This window comes from Capra hircus, chromosome 5 (assembly GCF_001704415.2).
Source record: "Capra hircus breed San Clemente chromosome 5, ASM170441v1, whole genome shotgun sequence".
NCBI classification, from domain to species: domain Eukaryota; kingdom Metazoa; phylum Chordata; class Mammalia; order Artiodactyla; family Bovidae; genus Capra; species Capra hircus.
Window position 1 is genome coordinate 63722713 of NC_030812.1, and position 23210 is coordinate 63745922.

The following is a 23210-nucleotide window of genomic DNA, read 5'->3' on the forward strand; positions in this document are numbered from 1 at the left end:
TAGCATCTACATAGCAACTCACCAAAGTTGTTTAAATGCGGCTTGTGATGCCATCCATTAAATAGGAAAGGCAAACCTGCATCCCTAGACAGGTATCTTCCAAAATAATGTTCAGCATTTCAATACATGGCATGTGCTCCAGTAGAATGTAAAGGTTTCTGTAATAGCACTGGAGTCAGTCCTGAGCATAAATCTTAGCTCTATCATATGTGACATTAGGCAAGTAAATTAACCTCTCTGATCCTCAGTTTCTTCAGTTTCTTCACTGACAGCTAGAAATAACAATGCATACCTCACTGAGTTATATGTAAGACTAAATAAAGTGTCTATCATGTAATACAATAGCATGTAATAACCACTTGTTAAATGGAAGTTAGTGATATTACTAGTGTTAATATCATTGAACGCTATGTCTTATCAGGGAAGCCCTATTTTAATAAGCAGTTGATAGCAAATATTTCTCCCACTAAGGTGGCTATGGTTTTTTCCCCCAAGGGTACTATAGTGGACTCCTGGACTGAAGAGAGGTGCCCACCCCACCACCAACTCTTATCTCCTTCCCCAGGGCAGCCTGCACAGAATGATGACTAGATTCAGAGGTTTAAAGGCTGAGTTCCCTCAAGCCAACCTGGAACAGCCTGAAGGGTCACCTCAGCTCAAAAGCTCCTGTTGAGGCCTCTGTTGAGACTGCATTTCAGTCTACCTTCTCCCTTGGCCAATCTCCCCTTCCTTCTTTTTGGCAGTGGTAATTCCCTAGGAGACTCTGGCATGCTAACCTCCATCTCAAAGTCTGCTTCCAGGAGAACCTAACCTGCAAGAAGTCCCAAACAACAGATTGCTAGTCTTTTCCCTTGATTGACTACATCCACTGTGTGTTTTGTTACTGCCTAATGAGTAATGGATAACCAACAAGAATCTACTGTATAGCACAGGGAACTCTGCTCAATACTTTGCAAGAAACTAAATGGTAAAAGAATTTGAAAAATAATAGATAAGTGTATATGTATAATTGAGTCATTTTGCTATATTGTCAGGGAATGTTTAACAGGAGGATTCCTACCTGCTCTTTCTCACAAGTCCTTTGTTTCTTTTTAAGTGGAACAGCACGCTACTCCCAGGAACTGAGGTCATTGTGTGAGACAGGCTTGAATCTCCTTTAGTAAACATTCTCTTTACGACAAGACTGCTTAGTCTCAATCCCCTTCCTTGAGATATGGATTGTCTCCTGACCTTGTGACCATTATTAATCCCTTGTTCCCTTGGTGACAGTTGCTGTACATTTGGTTTTCTGCTCTTTATCATTGTCGAAAGAAACTTCTTGTACCACAGCCTTCATATACTCACAGAGAAATCATTAAAGCACCTTTGCTCCATCAGAGCTTGGGTCCCCATGTCTTTCTTTCTTTCTTTGTCCCTCTCTCTCTCTCTCTCTCCTCGGCTGATTCTTTGGAGCGCAGAGACCCGTCTTGCTCACTCTCCTGCCCAGGCTTCTAAGACTCTCTAGAGAAGGCGCCCCGTGCCTTCACCCCCCTCTAGAGGGCACCCGGTGCCTTTGTGAGAGACACAAGTCCTGTGTCAAGGGCTTTATTGGTTTTCTGCGTAAACCAGGGAGTATCAGCCTCTCTCTCTTTCACTTTCTTATCATCGCCTCCTCCGGACCACCAGGTCCTGGTCCATTAAAGGACCCCAACAAGTGGCATCCCAGAACAGGGACTCTTGGGTCCCTGAAATACATGGCACTTTGGTCGGAGGGACTCGGGACCTATTGAGGTCAGGACATATTGAGGTTGGTAAGTACTAAGACATGGGTCAAACGGCTGGAAAGCCCCATCATTTCTCTACTTTACTTCACCATTTGTTTAAAGCTCAGGGACTTTTGGTTTCATGCCAATGAATAGAGGCTTGCTTTCAAACACTGGTTAAATGTAACCCTTGGTTCCCTGATAAAGGCAGTTTTGATTTAGAAAGTTGGCACCAGGTCAAAGAAAATGTTGAATGAGCCATCAAGCAAGGAAAAAATATTCCAATTGATTTCTGGCTATTTCAAGGTAAATTCTAGCCCTCCTAATATTCAAACACAGACAGAACACTTATTGCATGTATATGAATTAGACGATGAAACTTTACAAAAGGCCCAATTAGAACAACATAAAATATTTCAAAATTTTCTTACTAGCCCTGCCCCGGCTGCTCCATATGCTCCTCCTCTGCCAACAGGCACAACTCCAAAAGTCTCTCCTTTGTTGGAACCTAATGAAAGTTATGCTAATTTTTTTTTGCTAGAGTAGAAACTGCTATTTCCCGTACTGTAATCAGAGAAGAAACCAAGAAACAGCCAGAGAAATTACTTGCTTATAAGAATGCAAATCAGGAATATCAAAGAGCTATCGCTGCACTTTGTGAGACTGGGACTATTATTGATTATTTGAAGGCTCCTTACAATCTAGGATCAGAAACTCAAAAGATGCAAATGCTAGCTAAAACAATGGCTACTGTTTTTAAAAAGGGAAATGAAGGATGCTTTACATGCAGAGATAAAAACCATTTAAAAGGGGACTGCCCTAAAAAGGCTAATAAAAAACCCCTAAGAATTTGCCCTCACTGCCATAGAGGAATGCATTGGGTCAAAGATTGTGAATTTAAATTTGATATTGATGGAAAACCTATTCCAGGGAACTCAAAACAGGGGACACCCCAGGTCCCCTACAACAAAAACCAGGGGCAAATTCTATCTTTTCCTTCAAACCCTCCACATCCAGCAATGCTACCGTTAATACCAGCCCTAGATGATTTTTTTTCCTTTACCCTAAGCAGTCCCTTCTAGAGTACCCACCGGACTTCTTGGACCCCTGCCCCCATAAACCTTCAATCTTTTATTTGGCCGATCTAGTTTGGCTTCTAAAGGAATTACTGTTCACCCTGGAATAATTGATTCAAATTATTCTGGAGAGATTCAAATTATGATGTCATCTCAGATTCTATGGCAATTCAAAAAGGGGGACAAAAGTGCTCAATTACTTCTTTTGCCTTACATTTCTGTTAACTCCTCTAATAATGTATGGGCAGGCAGATTCAGCAATACAGATCAAAAACAATCCTTATGGACATCATTGGTATCTGATTATGCCCAACCAAATATAAATATCAAAATTAATAACAAAAGATTTTCTGGTCTCCTCGACCCTGGATCTAGTATTACTATTATTTCCAAACACTTATGGCCCAAATCCTTGCCTGTACAAAAGGTCTCTTGCCAAATTGCAGGAATTTCTCAAAGCCAAAGTACAAGAAATTTATCAAAATGTTTAGATCTACCCATGCTGCTGCTGCTGCTGCTAAGTCGCTTCAGTCGTGTCCGACTCTGTGCGACCCCATAGTCGGGAGCCCATGAGGCTCCCCCATCCCAGGGATTCTCCAGGCAAGAACACTGGAGTGGGTTGCCATTTCCTTCTCCAATGCATGAAAGTGAAAAGTGAAAGTGAAGTCACTCAGTCGTGTCTGACTCTTAGCGACCCCATATCAAGGGCCAAAAGGCCAACCTACAACATTAAGACTTTATGTGATAAATGCACCCCTCAATCTAATAGAAAGAGACTTACTTATGCAATGGCAAACTCAGATATACATTCCACATTTTTCCTAGGGGCCACTGCTCATTTAACAAACAAAGCAATTATCAAAATAACTTGGAAGAATGACGAGCCTATTTGGACAGAGCAATGGCCCCTTATGAAAGATAAATTACAGGCTACTAAAGAACCTATAGACACACAATTAGAATTGAAACATATCAAGGAATCTTACTCTCTTTAGAACTCTCCTATTTTTATTATAAAGAAGAAATCTAACAAATGGTGTCTCTTAACAGACCTTAGAAAAGTTAATGCATCTATGAAACCTATAGATGCATTATAACCAAGGATCCCATCACCTACTACTATTCTTCAAAATTGGCACATTATTATTACTGATTTACAAGATTGCTTTTTAAATATACCTTTACACTCTTTAGACCAGGAGAAATTCACCTTATCTCTCCCTTATCCTCATCACATCGGGCCTCATAAAAGATTTCAATAGACTATGTTACCTCAAGGTATGCTTAACAGTCCTAATATTTGTCAAAAATTTATACCCAAGGCTTTACTTCCTATATGACAGCAATTCCCTCATGCATGTATCATTAATAATATACTGTAACTACAAAAGAGAAAATGATATTTTTGACACTGAATGGCCATGATATTCTTTAGACTCCAGAGAAAACTGATTAAAATCTTTTTTGAAATTGCAAAACTGATTCTTCTTACACATGCAGTTAGGAAAAGGTTAACTTGTTAAAACACTTTTTTGGAGCTCCAATTCTGCCTGGGAAACAAAAACAAGTCTAAGAAAAAACCTAAAATTAACTCTTATCATGTCCTTGGGATACACAGGCCACTCTATCTAGGACTCCAGCCAAAAACGAGTTGGTGGAATTAAAAAAAATAAAATAAAATAAATAAAAAATAAAACAAAAAGATATTTTAAATTTCAAGTGGAAAGCTATGCCTATCTATCTAAAATTATCTATGTCTCAATATATGTCTTTGTTTTTGGATAATATGAAGTTAATAAGCTCTATTTAAATTCAAGTTAAGATGAACTGAAAAATATTCAATATTAAATATTCAGTTCAGTTCAGTTCAGTTCAGTCGCTCAGTCGTGTCTGACTCTTTGTGACCCCATGAATCGCAGCACACCAGGCCTCCCTGTCCATCACCATCTCCTGGAGTTCACTCAGACTCACGTCCATCGAGTCCGTGATGCCATCCAGCCATCTCATCCTCTGTCATCCCCTTCTCCTCCTGCCCCCAATCCCTCCCAACATCAGAGTCTTTTCCAATGAGTCAGCTCTTCGCATGAGGTGACCAAAGTACTGGAGTTTCAGCTTTAGCATCATTCCTTCCAAAGAACACCCAGGGCTGATCTCCTTCAGAATGGACTGGTTGGATCTCCTTGCAGTCCAAGGGACTCTCAAGAGTCTTCTCCAACACCACAGATCAAAAGCACCAGTTCTTCGGCGCTCAGCCTTCTTCACAGTCCAACTCTCACATCCATACATGACCACAGGAAAAACCATAGCCTTGACTAGACGGACCTTAGTCAGCAAAGTAATGTCTCTGCTTTTGAATATACTATCTAGATTGGTCATAACTTTTCTTCCAAGGAGTAAGCGTCTTTTAATTTCATGGCTGCAATCACCATCTGCAGTGATTTTGGAGCCCAAAAAAATAAATTCTGACACTGTTTCTACTGTTTCCCCATCTAGTTCACATGAAGTGATGGGACTGGATGCCATGATCTTCGTTTTCTGAATGTTGAGCTTTAAGCCAACTTTTTTGCTCTCCTCATAAATATAATGATTAATTAAATATAAATATATAATTTAAATATAATTGTTTGCTAATCTAATTAAGACATGTCTTAAATCATCAACATTACGTAATACTTTTATTATGCTTAGGTTTAAGGTAAACTAAATTTGTCAACAAAAAGATAACTCTTTATATATATATAAATATATAAATGAAATGAAAATTTTTAGATAAACTCTATTAAAATAATTATATTTTTAATAAAATAATCTATTATTATAATCTGTTATTATAATCTAAAATAATCTCTTAAGATTGGGGTAACTTAAATTTCTAGAGTTATACTAAACTAAATAATAAAAGTTTATTAAATAATTGGGTCATTTCCAAATGAAATAAGATTTTAAAACATTAATTACTGAACACTAACTTTCTCTTACAAAAAGTTTTTCTTACAGAAAAACTAAAGAGACTTTGAACTATTAATAAATATATAAATATATATATTTATATAAAATATATATTATAATATATAATATAATAAATATATTCACCAATCTATAAAAATACTAACATACAAGACACTTCATAGTTGCTAAAGAAAAAAAAGATACATGAAATGGCAAATAAAATGATGAATACAAAATATAAACAGGGTTTATGACAAATTAAAGAAAATTTTATGATAAATGGATTTAACTCATTACCCTGAACTTTCTTCCTCTTCCTTCTTACATGTCTCAATCAATACAAATTCTTCTTTTATAGGGGCCACACCTCTCTAAGGTGAAACTACAGAACATGTTATAACCCACCTATTAGTTTACTTTGCAATAATGAGAACGCCTAGCTCTATAAAAACAGACAATGGCCCTACCTATATTTCTAAACAATTCAAACAATTTTTACATTCATTCCCTATTAAACAGATTACAAACATTCCTTATAATCCACAAACACAAGACATAATTAAACAAACACATTACACACTGTAACTACAAATAGGAAATTAAATAAAGAAAAATTCACAGGAACACTTTATCTTCCTGATCCAGAGCAGACTTTACTAGATTCTGACACAACATATTTTTTAAGCCTATAATTACTGTTAATATAGCTTTATTTCTATTTCCAGTCTGTAAGATTCTTAAAACAAGATAACATCAACTTCAATGCCTGTTTCACAATACAAAACAAAAACAACATAAAAGGGGCACCATTTGCCAAATTAGTTATTTGTTCCTAAGAATATCAAAAGTGCAAAAACATTCACCTTCTTTTCAGGTCTGTCTTGAAAGTATAATCATCTTCCTTGACACACTCAACAGAGAGATTTAACAGCTGCCAGGCTGCATTTCTTTTCCAAGGACAAGGTCAAATATATTTGGATATGAGCAACATATGAGCATCTGAAGTCAGGGGCAGCGGCCAAGAGGAGCTACCCTGCATCCAAGGCCAGGGGCGATGACCCTTAGGAGCCACCCCGAGCCCGAGGCCAGGGGCGGCAGCTGGGAGGAGCCACCGACGCCCAAGGCCAGGGCCGGCAGCCAGAGGAGTAACCCGAGGAGCAGTGGCTGCGCAGGCACAGGAGGGCCTAGAGGAGCTATCCCACGTTGAAGGTCAGGAACAGCAGAGGTAAGGAGATACCCCTCGTCCAAGGTAAGGAGCAGCGGCTGTGCCTTGCTGGAGCAGCCGCGAAGAAATACCCCACGCCCGAGGTAAGAGAAACCCAAGTAAGATGGTAGGGGTTGAAAGAGGGCATCAGAGGGCAGACATATTGAAACCATACTCACAGAAAACTAGTCAATCTAATCACACTAGGACCACCGCCTTGTCTAACTCTATGGAACCAAGCCATGCCTGCGGGGCAACCCAAGATGGGCGGATCATGGTGGAGAGGTCTGAAAGAATGTGGTCCACTGGAGAAGGGAAGGGCAAGCCACTTCAGTATCCTTACCTTGAAAACCCATGAACAGTATGAAAAGGCAAAATGATAGGATACCAAAAGAGGAACTCCCCAGGTCATTAGGTGCCCAATATGCTACTGGAGATCAGTGGAGAAATAACTCCAGAAAGAATGAAGGGATGGAGCCAAAGCAAAAACAATACCCAGCTGTGGATGTGACTGGTGACAGAAGCAAGATCCAATGCTATAAACAGCAATATTGCATAGAAACCTGGAATGTCAGGTCCATGAATCAAGGCAAATTGGAAGTGGTCAAACAAGAGATGGCAAGGGTGAACGTCGACATTCTAGGAATCAGCGAACTAAAATGGACTGGAATGGGTGAATTGAACTCAGATGACCATTATATCCACTACTGCAGGCAGGAATCCCTCAGAAGAAATGGAGTAGCCATCATGGTCAACAAAAGAGTCCGAAATGCCATACTTGGATGCAGTCTCAAAAACAACAGAATGATCTCTGTTCGTCTCCAAGGCAAACCATTCAATATCACAGTTATCCAAGTCTATGCCCCAACCAGTAACACTGAAGAAACTGAAGTTGAACGGTTTTATGAAGACCTACAAGACCTTTCAGAACTAACACTCAAAAATGATGTCCTTTTCATTATAGTGGACTGGAATGCAAAAGTAGGAAGTCAAGAAACACCTGGATTAACAGGCAAATTTGGCCTTGGAATGCAGAATGAAGCAGGGCAAAGACTAATAGAGTTTGGCCAAGAAAATGCACTGGTCATGGCAAACACCCTCTTCCAACAACACAAGAGAAGACTCTACACATGGGCATCACCAGATGGTCAACACTGAAATCAGATTGATTATATTCTTTGCAGCCAAAGATGGAGAAGCTCTATACAGTCAGCAAAAACAAGACCAGAAGCTGACTGTGGCTCAGATCATGAACTCCTTATTACCAAATTCAGACTCAAATTGAAGAAAGTGGGGAAAACCGCTAGACCATTCCAGTATGACCTAAATCAAATCCCTTATGATTATACAGTGGAAGTAAGAAATAGATTTAAGGGCCTAGATCTGATAGACAGAGTGCCTGATGAACTATGGAATGAGGTTCGTGACATTGTACAGGAGACGGGGATCAAGACCAACCCCATGGAAAAGAAATGCAAAAAAGCAAAATGGCTGTCTGGGGAGGCCTTACAAATAGCTGTGAAAAGAAGAGAGGCAAAAAGCATAGGAGAAAAGGAAAGATATAAGCATCTGAATGCAGAGTTCCAAAGAATAGCAAGAAGAGATAAGAAAGCCTTCTTCAGCGATCAATGCAAAGAAATAGAGGAAAACAACAGATTGGGAAAGACTAGAGATCTCTTCAAGAAAATTAGAGATACTGAGGGAACATTTCATGCAAAGACGAGCTCGATAAAGGACAGAAATTGTATGGACCTAACAGAAGCAGAAGATATTAAGAAGAGATGGCAAGAATACATGGAAGAACTATACAAAAAAGATCTTCACGACCCAGATAATCATGATGATGTGATCACTAATCTAGAGCCAGACATCTTGGAATGTGAAGTCAAGTGGGCCTTAGAAAGCATGACTACGAACAAAGCTAGTGGAGGTGATGGAATTCCAGTTGAGCTGTTTCATATCCTGAAAGATGATGCTGTGAAAGTGCTGCACTCAAAATGCCAGCAAATATGGAAAACTCAGCAGTGGCCACAGGACTGGAAAAGGTCAGTTTTCATTCCAATCCCTAAGAAAGGCAATGCCAAAGAATGCTCAAACTACCACAGAATTGTACTCATCTCACATGCTAGTAACGTAATGCTCAAGATTCTCCAAGCCAGGCTTCAGCAATACATGAACCGTGAACTCCCTGATGTTCATGGTTTTAGAAAAGGCAGAGGAACCAGAGATCAAATTGCCAACATCCACTGGATCATCAAAAAAGCAAGAGAGTTCCAGAAAAACATCTACTTCTGCTTTATTGACTATGCCAAAGCCTTTGACTGTGTGGATCACAATAAACTGTGGAAAATTCTGAAAGAGATGGGAAGACCAGACCACCTAACCGGCCTCTTGAGAAATCTGTATGCAGGCCAGGAAGCAACAGGTAGAACTGGACATGGAAAAGTACGTCAAGGATGTATATTGTCACCCTGCTTATTTAACTTCTATGCAGAGTACATCATGAGAAACGCCGGACTGGAAGAAACACAAGCTGGAATCAAGATTGCTGGGAGAAATATCAATAACCTCAGATATGCAAATGACACCACCCTCATGGCAGAAAGTGAAGAGGAGCTAAAAAGCCTCTTGATGAAAGTGAAAGAGGAGAGTGAAAAAGTTGGCTTAAAGCTCAACATTCAGAAAACTAAGATCATGGCATCCAGTCCCATCACTTCATGGGAAATAGATGAGGAAGCAGCGGAAACAGTGTCAGACTTTATTTGGGGGGCGCTCCAAAATCACTGCAGATGGTGATTGCAGCCATGAAATTAAAAGATGCTTACTCTTTGGAAGAAAAGTTATGACCAACCTAGATAGCATATTCCAAAGCCGGGACATTACTTTGCTGACTAAGGTCCGTCTAGTCAAGGCTATGGTTTTTCCTGTGGTCATGTATGGATGTGAGAGTTGGACTGTGAAGAAGGCTGAGCACTGAAGAATTGATGTTTTTGAACTGTGGTGTTGGAGAAGACTCTTGAGAATCCCTTGGACTGCAGGGAGATCCCACCCATCCATTCTGAAGGAGATCAGCCCTGGGTGTTCTTTGGAAGGAATGATGCTAAAGCTGAAACTCCAGTACTTTGGCCACCTCATGCGAAGAGTTGACTCATTGGAAAAGACTCTGATGCTGGGAGGGATTGGGGGCAGGAGGAGAAGGGGATGACAGAGGATGAGATGGCTGGATGGCATCACGGACTCGATGGACCTGAGTCTGAGTGAACTCCAGGAGATGGTGATGAACAGGAAGGCCTGGCGTGCTGCAATTCATGGGGAAGCAAAGAGTCGGACACGACTGAGCGACTGAACGGAACTGAACTGAACATTTCATTTATCAACTTGTTCTGCATCAACGTTCAATAATTTCACTTAGGAAAAATTAGTCTAGTGTTTGCTCCTAATCCTTTGCCCCAAATAACACAAAGCACTTAAAACACAGTCAGATCCCATTTTTTTTTACTATATCAGGAAAAATGTATATACTGAACGAAGAGAAAATCAACCCATTAATTCAAAACCACAGCCAAATACCTGTCCCAAACAGATTTCTAGATGATTTTTTTTCTTTTGGACTGAAGTATTTCCTAAGAATGTTTTCATCATTATCACTTTCCTTTCTTTCTATAACTATTGTTAATATAGCCTCATTTATTTTAAAATTTTTAAACTTACCGCATGGAGATATTTTGACAAAAGCAGAAAAGCATTTTGAAACGTTTGCCTATTTGATATCAAGACAGGTTAACTAATCCATGGAAATCTAAGAAACTAATCTTACAGGGAAAGAGATATGCTTTTATTTTTCCAGATGGATCCAACGAACTCATATAACTTCCTCTTCAGAAGATTCAACTTAAGGGGGCCCCCAATGTTCAGACTAGAAACGATACAACAAAAACCTCAGGAGGAAGGAATTCCAATACAAGCCGTGGCGACTTTAAAAATTTCCAAAAAACACCGCACTCAACGTCATTGACCTTATGATCTCCCTTCTTGGGGACAGATAAAAACCCTTACTAATCAAACTGAAAATCTGATTTCTCAACAGGGAATGCCTCGGAATCCTGAAAATATTTTTCTTTGCTATGCTTGCTTTGCTTGCTTTTGCTTCCCCGGCTCAGGGTGACTTGATCGATCACACTTAATGGACTTATGTACCTAACACCCCTTTTTTATTGTAGGTTATAGAATGGACAGATATAGGCGCAATCGTATCCACTAATGACTCAACACATATGCCCCCTCCTTGGAACTTGGAGAGGCCCTCTTATCCTGAAAAAGAGAAAAACTAATTAATATCTCTCTAGGTTATAAAGTCCTTCCTTTGTATATGGGCCCAACAGAATCATGCATAAATGTTACCCAACAAACAGGCTTTCGCCCTGCCTCTAAAAGAGGACTTTCGGACACTGCTTGGATTATTTACTACCCTTTCTTTGTCCGTGAACCATGTTTATACTACTGAAACTTTAGGGAAAGAGTTAAGGAAAGAACAAAGAACACTATGCAAAGGGTTTACTAACAAGAACTTTAAATATATTCTTTCACCGGGACAAATGTCAGGCCAAATCAGGAAAATTGATGTTTATGGCTAATCATATGCTAAAGCTGAAACTCCAATACTTTGGCCACCTTATGCGAAGAGTTGACTCATTGGAAAAGACTCTGATGCTGGGAGGGATTAGGGGCAGGAGGAGAAGGGGATGACAGAGGATGAGATGGCTGGATGGCATCACCGACTCGAGGGACATGAGTTTGAGTAAACTCCGGGAGTTGGTGATGGACAGGGAGGCCTGGCGTGCTGCGATTCATGGGGTTGCAAAGAGTCAGACACGACTGAGCAACTGAACTGAACTGAACCATACAATTGTTGATTGGGGACCCCATAGTATATGGTTATCTAACTGCTCAAATGATATTAACAACTTTGTGTGTGATTATGTTACTCAAATAACATAGAAGGTTACTAATACTACAATGGAACATGACCATGACAGAGGACTTCTTGGGTGACTTGACCGTGGAATGGCACCCCCCCCCCCATCCTCGAATCGTCCTTGATTGGCCTAAACAGTGAGACATCTGGAAACTAGCTGCAAGCACCGAGGAACTTAGGACTTGGACTGGACATTTCACAGGGACCAATCGTAGTCATAGAAACTATTGCTTTCATTACAATCAATCATATTTTATACAAGCCTGTGTTCTATGTAAAGAGGTGCCCTTTACTTCTGTTTTTATGATGGCAGCTTGGGTGCACATTTGTTCAAAATGGAACTTCTAAAGGCGCCACATGCATTTTAATATCGTTGTCCATTGAATGTTCTGTCAGACTATCGTCGAGCTGAGGCATGGCATTCAAAGGGAGGGAATAGGTGTGGCACTGGGCCGCGGCAGCCTGCAAGTTGGTTAATTTGCAGCCCTGGGAGGAGTTTTTGAAGCTTGAAGCACTCTTGTTTGTGCATGAAGATTCTGCGCTGCTGTTGGTGCACTTGGGAGCCTCCCCACTCGGCCCGCTGGAGCTGGGGGGCTGCACGTTGACGTGGACTGAATAGGCGCTCCGTCCTGGGCAGCAAGTCATGATCCATGCGAGCCGGACATCCTCCCTGTTGACACAATGGTGAACCACGATGAATGCACTGAGGCTCAAACACGTGGCTCCAAAAAAGAAGCTAACAACCAAGTCCAAAGGGTAATACAAAGAAACAGTCAAGGCCCCAAACATCCACAGGGCAACATACAAGAGCAAGGTAAGGCTGGCCCCCAGAAGCTGAGCATGGAAAGTGTATTCGTTTTCCAGAGCTGATGTGGAGATCAGGGACAGAGACATGGAGTCCTGATGACTGACTTCTCCGTTTTCATTGGCTGCCAGCCGCTGCTGCTCCTCGGTGGGCTTCTTCAGCTCATATTTGCGCTCAGGGTGTCTTTTCAACTGAATAAATATGCTGAGAAAGTACATACAGTTTACGAAAGTGATGAAGCTGGCGGCCCGTAGAAGGCTCCCAAGGAGGGTTCCCACGTCTTCCAGCAATAGGGTGCATTTGGCCGACTGCTGTAATTCTTGATGTTTGCTGCTGCAGTGATGCTACAAACTATGCCTGGGTATACCACCAGGCATCAGGTAGAACCTAAGCATTGGTCTTGGTGGAGGGGGCAGCTCATCAGGGTCCTGGCATTTTTCAGCTTTTTTATTTGTAGATGTTCTGAGCTGTCACTCCCACCCATAGTACTGTAGCAAGAGTGGAATAATGAAGAATTATTCCAACTGCTTGGCAGATGCTGGCATTTCTAGTTTGACTTATTCCTCCCACAAAGACCACACAGGTCAGAAAAATATGAAAGCACAAATTTACAAGCATGTGCCAGCCTTTGAGACTGATTCTAATCAAACTGTGATGGTATATGGAACTGACGAAGACCGCTAGGAGGCACAAGAGAAGAACGACAGCAGTAGTGTGGACCACAGGCTGCCTGGGTATAGAATTCGGATCCCGTCAGATCCATTAAAACTGCATAGTTACTAAGGGAGTAGCACTGAATGGTAGTGATGTTTTCATCCGAATAGAGTATATGGCATCCATCTGACTTCCAACCTCCTTGTCCATTCAGCAAATCGAAATCCCACTGGGCAGCCACAGCATCTGCTCCATGCGCAATTCGACGCAGCGTCACATTAACAGGGATGTGGCGGATATCAATGTTCTCACCATAGGGTGACCGTGAGGTTCGGCAGCGTGTCCGGGGGCAGGACCTGCGCAAGCTCCAGGCTACTGCACACCACCTTGCCCTCGGCGGCGCCCGCCGCCCTCCCGGCCCCTCGGGGCCGGCCGTCGTGCTTGCATCCCGGGGGCAGCGCCACGGCCCCGCCGCCCAGCAGCGCCAGCGGCAGCGGCAGAAGGGGCAGCGGCAGGCGGCCCCGCGGGCGCCCGGGCCGTCCCATGCTGCGGGCCGGGCGGCCGGCCGGGACCTGCGGGCCGAGCGACGCAGCGCTGGCCTGGCGGGCCGCCCCGGTGCCCCGGCGGACTGGAGTGCAGCGCGGGCCCTGCGGCGCCGGGAGTCTCGTGGTGGCCGGAGCTGGCGCGCTCGGCCGTCGGGGAGCCGCGAGGTCACGGCCGGGCGGGAGCGCCGCCGCTTCCTCCACCTCCTCCTCCCATCACGTATTTTTAATATTCTCCTTTAATACAAATAGAATTACCACTCCTCCTACTGCAATCACCTTGTTACTGTTAGAGTTTTAAAGCTTCAAAAAGCCTGAAAGCCAGCTCAGCCTCATTTATCAGTATTAAGAATGCTGGTCACCAAGTTTATCTGAGGCCTCCTGAGAAGAAACCAGCCACTGCTCACACTCTGCCTAAGCCAAGATGGGCTGGAGACTCCCCTCACCATGCTGTCCTTCTGACCTCTGTACATGCATGTGCTAAGTCACTTCAGTAGTGTCTGACTCTTTGCCACCCCATGGACCGTAGCCCTTCAGGCTCCTCTGTCTACAAGATTTCCCAGGCCAGCATACTGGAGTGGGTTGCCGTCTCCTACTCCAGGGGATCTCCCCCACCCAGGGATTGAGCCCGCATCTTTTATGCCTCCTGCTTTGGCAGGCAGGTTCTTTACCACTAGTGCCACCTGGGAAGCCCTCCAGAGGGCTCATGATAAGAGGTTGGAAGCCAACCTGTGTGCTTTGGGCAAATCACTCTTCCCACCTGGAATGCTCTCCCATTCTTCTCCACCGGCCCACACGTGGTCTTCCTGCAGGACCTGCCTGCTCAACAGGAATCTCTCATTCATCCCTGCCTTCACATCCCAGGATTTGAGGTGGAAAAGGGAATTCACATTTACTGGATCCCTACCACATGCATGACAAACACAGTATTTTATAATTCCTCCACAAGATGTGGGATATGCTCATTGTATAAGTTTAGAAACTGAAGTTCAGAGAGTCTAAGGAACTCACCCATTACTCAAGTAGCAGGTGTTAGAACCAGGTTATGAACCCATAACTGTGTCTGAATATAAAATGAAACAACACATCTGGCTGTACTACTCTCTAGAACATTCCCTCTACTGTCACATTGTTTCAGGGAACTGTTTTACCTCTAGTGTTATTCCATGTTTCACATAGTTGCATATATTTTCCCAATTTGATGCTATGTTCCTTCATGATTGTTGTTCAGGTGCTAAGTCATGTCCGACTCTTTGCAACCCCACAGACTGCAGTACACCCGGCTTCCCTGTCCTTCACTATCTTCCAGAGTTTGCTCAAACTCAGGTCCATTGTGTCGATGATGTCATCCAAACATCTTATCCTCTGTCCTTTATGATAAGAGCCACATATTTATAATTTTTATTCCTTATATTTCCTCGTACAAGCAAATACAAAATAAATGCCTATTTATTTGATAAGGTTTGTTTTACTTAACAATTGATATAAATTTTCTTTTCGCCACATCGTGTGGCATGTGGGATCTTATTTCCCCAACCAGCGATCAAACCCTCACCCCTTGCTGTGGAAACAGAGTCTTAACCATTGGACCACCAGGAGCACAGCACCACCCATCAGGAGAAAACTGAATTAAAGATTTGCTGAGTGTGGCCCTGCCCCCAAGAGCAAGACCCAGTCTTCCCCACAGCCAGTCCCTCCATCAGGAAGCTTTCACAAGCCTCTTATCCTCATCCATCAGAAGGCAGACAAAAGAAACAGAGGTCCTTGATATAAATATTTTAAAATATCTGATTCAAAACATACAGTATCACTTTGTTCTATGCGATCCTTTTGTAAGTATATCATTTATCTCTTAGAATTTCATGATACAAAAGACAAACTCCAGCAAAGCTTGACTTCTGAGCATCCATAAAGACAATTGATAGTTATTCATGATTCATATACCATAGTTTAGCTTACAGTTTTGCCTGGAACCTGCTTTTACAGGAAATATATCTCTGCACTTGGGATTGGTTCACACCATAGATGCTGGTCCACGTGAAGGTCCCTCCTATAATAATCGTCCAGAATGTGTGTCTTTGCAAAGGGTTAGGATTAAAGCTAAATGAAAACAAACAGAAAACAAATTTGAACTCTCAGTAAACTATTACAGAAATCTTTCTAGAGTGTTTTGGAAGCAAGCTATGTATACTTACATAAATATAAACAAATATATATACACACAAATATGTACAGATTGATTAAGTAATATAAAAGGTAGAAATATTTCTAACTTAAGTTCAGTGAAATAAAAAAAATCAATACTTTCAGAGATTTGGAAATTCTGGATAGGACTGGAGGCAAAATGAATGTTTCAATTGTTGTGAACATTTATAGAAACTGTTCTCTCACGGCCACAGGGAATTATTTAAACAAGTCTGCCATGTTGTAATCAGAGAAGAGCATGAAGCTGAAGAAAGAGAGGGCAAGCAATTCCTAGGTACACTAGAGCAACAGATATGGTACTGAAATAAACATAATATTGACACACTTCATGTGTATAATTCCTCTCCCGGAACATTTCTAGTCCCAGTTCTACTTTATATTCAAGCTGAAGAATTCAATTAATGCAGTTTAAAGGTTTTCACGTTTAAAACTACCCTGTCATTATAATCATGTTCTTAAAATGTTGTGTGCACAAACTACATGCTCACAGTTGAAAGTCACATTACGGCACTTAAACAAAACATGATTACAAAGAAAGCTCAACTTCCACATTCAGTACATCTTTTAATTCTTCTTACTGTATCATCTTGGAAGGAATAAGCCTGTTCATCTCTGATACACAATATAAGCTTGAACATTTTCTTCAAAATTAGCTTTAATGGAAACATTCTGCATTTCTGAAATTCTGCAATTTCACTGCAAAGTTTATATTTGAGATCATTTGGGTAAAGTGCTACAATTTTATGTGTTTTCAGCATTCTAATGGAAAGATGAGAGCCTCTATTCCATTCTCTAATAGTTAATATCAAAAGCTAAGAGTTTCAAGGGTGTTGGCCCTTTCTCCCATAAAGAAAGCGGCTACTATACTAGCTAATAAACGTCAAGAGCTAAAGGGTTCTGTGAGTTACTGGAAGAAAGTAAGACAAGATTTAAAACACTCAATTTAGTGGGTTTTTGGTTTTCGCAATACAGAATACATATGCCAACTATAGACTGTATGGAAAATATCAATACAAAATCCTTCTCTTCGTTTATGCTACCCAGAGCAGATTTATTGCCCACCATCATATTCTCAGAATATATTTTAATAACAAGGGGTATACAATAAGGCTTTTCATTATTTCTTGATTGTTGGAGACATTGTAAGGGTCATAAAAATATCTAATCATTTACTTTTTGGAATCTCTTACTTGTTATAAGTTATTATTTCAATGCAGCAATGTGTTTACCCTTTGTATAAACTGACAGTTATTTTGCAGAAAAATTGATTGACTCCATACCCTTTCCCCTCAACCTAGCTGACTAGGAAGAGATTTGGAAGTAATCCAGGTTTACCAAGTGGCCACTGGTTGTTTCTGCCTCTTGGTATCTATTCCCCACTCTTCTACCTACTCCAGTATTTTTGCCTGGAGAATCCCACGGACACAGGAGACTGGTGAGCTACAGTCCTTGGAGTCACAAGGGGTTGGACATGACTGAGAAATTAACACTTCTAGTAACAGCAACCTAGATTTGCCTTGGGAAAATAACCATCTCTCCATTAAATAGTCTAAATGATGGTCAATTAAAATGTTCTACTCTGTCCTAGCTAATGGATGGAATCAAGCCTAAGCTAGGCCAACTAGAGGCTCTATTTTCCTTTAAAATATTGAGAACAGTTGGATTTGATTCACTGTAACTCATTCTTGCAAATTAAGACATTAACCCTGTCCAATTTCTAACTTTATTCTCAAAAACTAACACATTCTTTCAGATAACCAGAAGAGAGCCACCAAGTGTAAAGTGATTTTCTTTACTCTTGCCAGTGATTTCAGCTTGCTTATCTCATACCAGGGCTCACTTCAGTTCAGCTCAGTTCAGTCGCTCAGTCATGACTGACTCTTTGCGACCCCATGAATCACAGCACGCCAGGCCTCCCTGTCCATCACTAACTCCTGGAGCTCACTCAGACTAACGTCCATCGAGTCCGTGATGCCATCCAGCCATCTCATCCTCGGTCATCCCCTTCTCCTCCTGCCCCCAATCCCTCCCAGCATCAGAGTCTTTTCCAATGAGTCAACTCTTCACATGAGGTGGCCAAAGTACTGGAGCTTCAGCTTTAGCATCAGTCCTTTCAAAGAAATCCCAGGGCTGATCTCCTTCAGAATGGACTGGTTGGATCTCCTTGCAGTCCAACGGACTCTCAAGAGTCTTCTCCAACACCACAGTTCAAAAGCATCAATCCTTCAGCGCTCAGCCTTCTTCACAGTCCAACTCTCACATCCGTACATGACCACAGGAAAAACCATAGCCTTGACTAGACGGACCTTAGTCGGCAAAGTAATGTCTCTGCTTTTGAATATACTATCTAGGTTGGTCATAACTTTCCTTCCAAGGAGTAAGCGTCTTTTAATTTCATGGCTGCAATCACCATCTGCAGTGATTTTGGAGCCCCCAAAAATGAAGTCTGACACTGTTTCCACTGTTTCCCCATCTATTTCCCATGAAGTGATGGGACCAGATGCCATGATCTTCATTTTCTGAATACTGAGCTTTAAGCCAACTTTTTCACTCTCCTCTTTCACTTTCATCAAGAGGCTTTTTAGCTCCTCTTCACTTTCTGCCATAAGGGTGGTGTCATCTGCATAGCTGAGGTTATTGATATTTCTCCCATCAATTTTGATTCCAGATTGTGTTTCTTCCAGTCCGGCGTTTCTCATGATGTACTCTGCATAGAAGTTAAATAAGCAGGGTGACAATCTACAGCCTTGACGTACTCCTTTTCCTATTTGGAACCAGTCTTTTGTTTCATGTCCAGTTCTAACTGTTGCTTCCTGATCTGCATACAGATTTCTCAAGAGGCAGGTTAGGTGGTCTGGTCTTCCCATCTCTTTCAGAATTTTCCACAGTTTATTGTGATCCACACAGTCAAAGGCTTTGGCATAGTCAATAAAGCAGAAGTAGATGTTTTTCTGGAACTCTCTTGCTTTTTCCATGATCCAGTGGATGTTGGCAATTTGATCTCTGGTTCCTCTGCCTTTTCTAAAACCAGCTTGAACATCAGGGAGTTCACGGTTCATGTATTGCTGAAGCCTGGCTTGGAGAATTTTAAGCATTACTTTACTAGCATGTGAGATGAGTGCAACTGTGTGGTAGTTTGAGCATTCTTTGGCATTGCCTTTCTCTGGAATTGGAATGAAAACTGACCTTTTCCAGTCCTGTGGCCACTGCTGAGTTTTCCAAATTTGCTGGCATATTGAGTGCAGCACTTTCACAGCATCATCTTTCAGGATTTGTAACAGCTCAACTGGAATTCCATCACCTCCACTAGCTTTGTTCATAGTCATGCTTTCTAAGGCCCACTTGACTTCACATTCCAAGATGTCTGGCTCTAGATTAGTGATCACATCATCATGATTATCTGGGTCATGAAGATCTTTTTTGTACAGTTCTTCCATGTATTCTTGCCACCTCTTCTTAATATCTTCTGCTTCTGTTAGGTCCATACCATTTCTGTCCTTTATCGAGCCCATCTTTGCATGAAATGTTCCCTCAGTATCTCTAATTTTCTTGAAGAGATCTCTAGTCTTTCCCAATCTGTTGTTTTCCTCTATTTCTTTGCATTGATTCCTGAAGAAGGCTTTCTTATCTCTTCTTGCTATCCTTTGGAACTCTGCATTCAGATGCTTATATCTTTCTTTTTCTCCTTTGCTTTTCACTTCTCTTCTTTCCACAGCTATTTGTAAGATCTCCCCAGAGAGCCATTTTGCTTTTTTGCATTTCTTTTCCATGGGAATGGTCTTGATCCCCGTCTCCTGTACAATGTCACAAACCTCATTCCATAGTTCATCAGGCACTCTGTCTATCAGATCTAGTCCCTTAAATCTATTTCTCACTTCCACTGTATAATCATAAGGGATTTGGTTTAGGTTATACCTGAATGGTCTAGCGGTTTTCCCTACTTTCTTCAATTTGAGTCTGAATTTGGTAATAAGGAGTTCATGATCTGAGCCACAGTCAGCTTCTGGTCTTGTTTTTGCTGACTGTATAGAGCTTCTCCATCTTTGGCTGCAAAGAATATAATCAATCTGATTTCAGTGTTGACCATCTGGTGATGTCCATGTGTAGAGTCTTCTCTTGTGTTGTTAGAAGAGGGTGTTTGCTATGACTAGTGCATTTTCTTGGCCAAACTCTATTAGTCTTTGCTCTGCTTCATTCTGCATTTCAAGGCCAAATTTGCCTGTTATTCCAGGTGTTTCTTGACTTCCTACTTTTGCATTCCAGTCTCCTATAATGAAAAGGACATCTTTTTTGGGGTGTTAGTTCTAAAAGGTCTTATAGGTCTTCATAAAACCGTTCAACTTCAGTTTCGTCAGCATTACTGGTTGGAACATAGACTTGGATAACTGTGATATTGAATGGTTTGCCTTGGAGACGAACAGAGATCATTCTATCATTTTTGAGACTGCATCCAAGTACTGCATTTCAGATTCTTTTGTTGACCATGATGGCTACTCCATTTCTTCTGAGGGATTCCTGCCCGCAGTATTAGATATAATGGTCATCTGAGTTAAATTCACCCATTCCAATCCATTTTAGTTCGCTGATTCCTAGAATGTCGACGTTCACCCTTGCCATCTCTTGTTTGACCACTTCCAATTTGCCTTGATTCATGGACCTGACATTCCAGGTTCCTATGCAATATTGCTCTTTATAGCATCGGATCTTTCTTCTATCACCAGTTACATCCACAGCTGGGTATTGTTTTTGCTGTGGCTCCATCCCTTCATTCTTTCTGGAGTTATTTCTCCACTGATCTCCAGTAGCATGTTGGGCACCTACTGACCTGGGGAGTTTCTCTTTCAGTATCCTATCATTTTGCCTTTTCATGCTGTTCATGGGGTTCTCAAGGCAAGAATACTGAAGTGGCTTGCCCTTCCCTTCTCCAGTGGACCATATTCTGTCAGACCTCTCCACCATGATCCGCCCATCTTGGGTTGCCCCGCAGGCATGGCTTGGTTCCATTGAGTTAGACAAGGCTGTGGTCCTAGTGTGATTAGATTGACTAGTTTCCTGTGAGTATGGTTTCAGTGCGTCTGCCCTCTGATGCCCTCTTGCAACCCCTACCATCTTACTTGGGTTTCTCTTACCTTGGCGTGGGGTATCTCTTCACGGCTGCTCCAGCAAAGACAGCCGCTGCTCCTTACCTTGGACGAGGGCTGCTTAAAAAGAAAACTAGCTGGTTCATGTCAAAATGAGCCCCCCTGCACATTGAACATAATGTATAAGGAAGACACTATCAATCCAAAAGATAAAGTGTTTTAAATAGTCTTTTAAATTGTATGATATATTTGTGATGAAATATCTAATTTCTCCATTAGCCTTCTTTAAGAAAGTTGAATAGTTGTTGAAGTCATTATCTTATGTAATGCTGATACCTGAGGCATTGGCCATAACTTCTCTAGTCAATATTCTAGAAATAAGATTTAATATTATATAATGTACATTAAATAATATTCACATATAAAATACACATATAATAATAATATACTATATATTTCCAGGGCCATATTAAAAGAGGAATTGTCTAGGCTGCTTGAAACAAAGAACTGTCAAAATGGAATCACTATCTTTCAGTGCTTTCTCTTAAAAGGTTTCCTTTCCTTACCTCTCCAATATATCTTCCCTTCTCTCCCTACCCCTACCTTTCAACCTATCTCAGATTTTAATTTCTGGAAGAAAATACTTTTTTGCTATCAATCCCTTCTCGGGAGGAAGCACCATCCTCAGCACCGAGTAACTAAACACCACCTGACTGCTTCCACCCTTAAAGTGAAAACTCCTTACACATTTATGTGCCAGCTTCAAATTTTTGTACCATGACCTTAATGGTTAGTTTGTTTTCTAATGTAAATTTATTATTTCAGCCAAGAGACTTTTTACAGAAAAAAAAAAAAAAGGAACGTTCTATTAACCAAGAAGTAAATACTTAACCAAAAAGCAACTTACTTCCAGAAGTTTAATCTTCCTCCATTGGAGGCATCATTTATAATAGTGCTGATTCCACCTTGAATCAATGCAGCCTTTATAATCACAGATGTAAAGCCAGCCACCATGATTCCAACTTGAAAAACATCCGTCCAAATAACTGCTTTAAGACCACCCTTTGAGGAAAAAGTACATTAGGATTAATGCTTCTACCAGAAACTATTAAGCACTTACATGCTTATACACTCTTCTGGTCAAAGATAAGGAAAACACAAATCTTGGCCACGAAGTGCACCCAAGGGAGATAGTCAGGAACGTAGTACTTAGATCAAACTTTCAAATATAAACAGAATTCAAAATGAAAGGTCCTCCCAGCAGAGAAAACAGCATGGGCAAAAAGCCTGTGCTTAGTCACTCAGTCACGTCTGACTCTTTGTAACCCTGTGGACTGTAGCCTGCTAGGCTCCTAGAATTCAAAATACACGGCATGCTTAGCGTGTCCAGATATATATTTTGGAGCAAAGTGGAGTGGTGTGGGGATATTGTTAGGAAGAAAACTTGGAGTCAAATTGCAGTATCATAGATTTTATCCTATAGGCAGGACTGATAGTCAAACCGTATGCACAAAGAAGGCATGCATGTATGCTCTGAGGGGATCCAATACTTTGTGATCCCCTGGACTGTTGCCCACCAGGCTCCCCCATCCATAGGACCTGCCACGCAAGAATACTGGAGTGGGTTGCCATTTCCTACTCCAGTGGAGCATCCCATCCCAAGGGATCAAACCCACCTCTCCTACATCTTCTGTATTGGCAAGTGGATTAGCACAAAGAAGGACATACAGGTTAGTGAAAAAATAAAATTGTTTTGTACTAGTCACTGCGCAAGGGTACCCCTCCAGAACCTGACCGAGTCCCTCTTTGTAGACCTTGTCTTCTACATTATCGAACAACTAAAGTATTAAGACTTAGAGTATCACAGGTTGTACAAGACGTGCACCACTGCTAAGGATCAGCATCAGTGATAATATCAGTGCCCATGCCATACTGGTTCTTACATATTTTGACTGCCACACCTGCCTAAAGGCAATG

General features: G+C 41.5%; 1 protein-coding gene across 1 annotated transcript in view; it reads right to left on the reverse strand.

The window, feature by feature from the left end:
* Positions 1-23210, reverse strand: part of SLC5A8 (solute carrier family 5 member 8) — a 69323-nt gene that overhangs the window by 25453 nt on the left and 20660 nt on the right. Inside the window, exons 5-6 of the mRNA XM_018048162.1 lie at positions 22141-22295; positions 15907-16047 (exon numbers count right to left, since the gene is read on the reverse strand). Of these exons, the coding sequence (XP_017903651.1) occupies positions 15907-16047; positions 22141-22295 (296 nt within the window). The remainder of the gene's footprint in view (positions 1-15906; positions 16048-22140; positions 22296-23210) is intronic.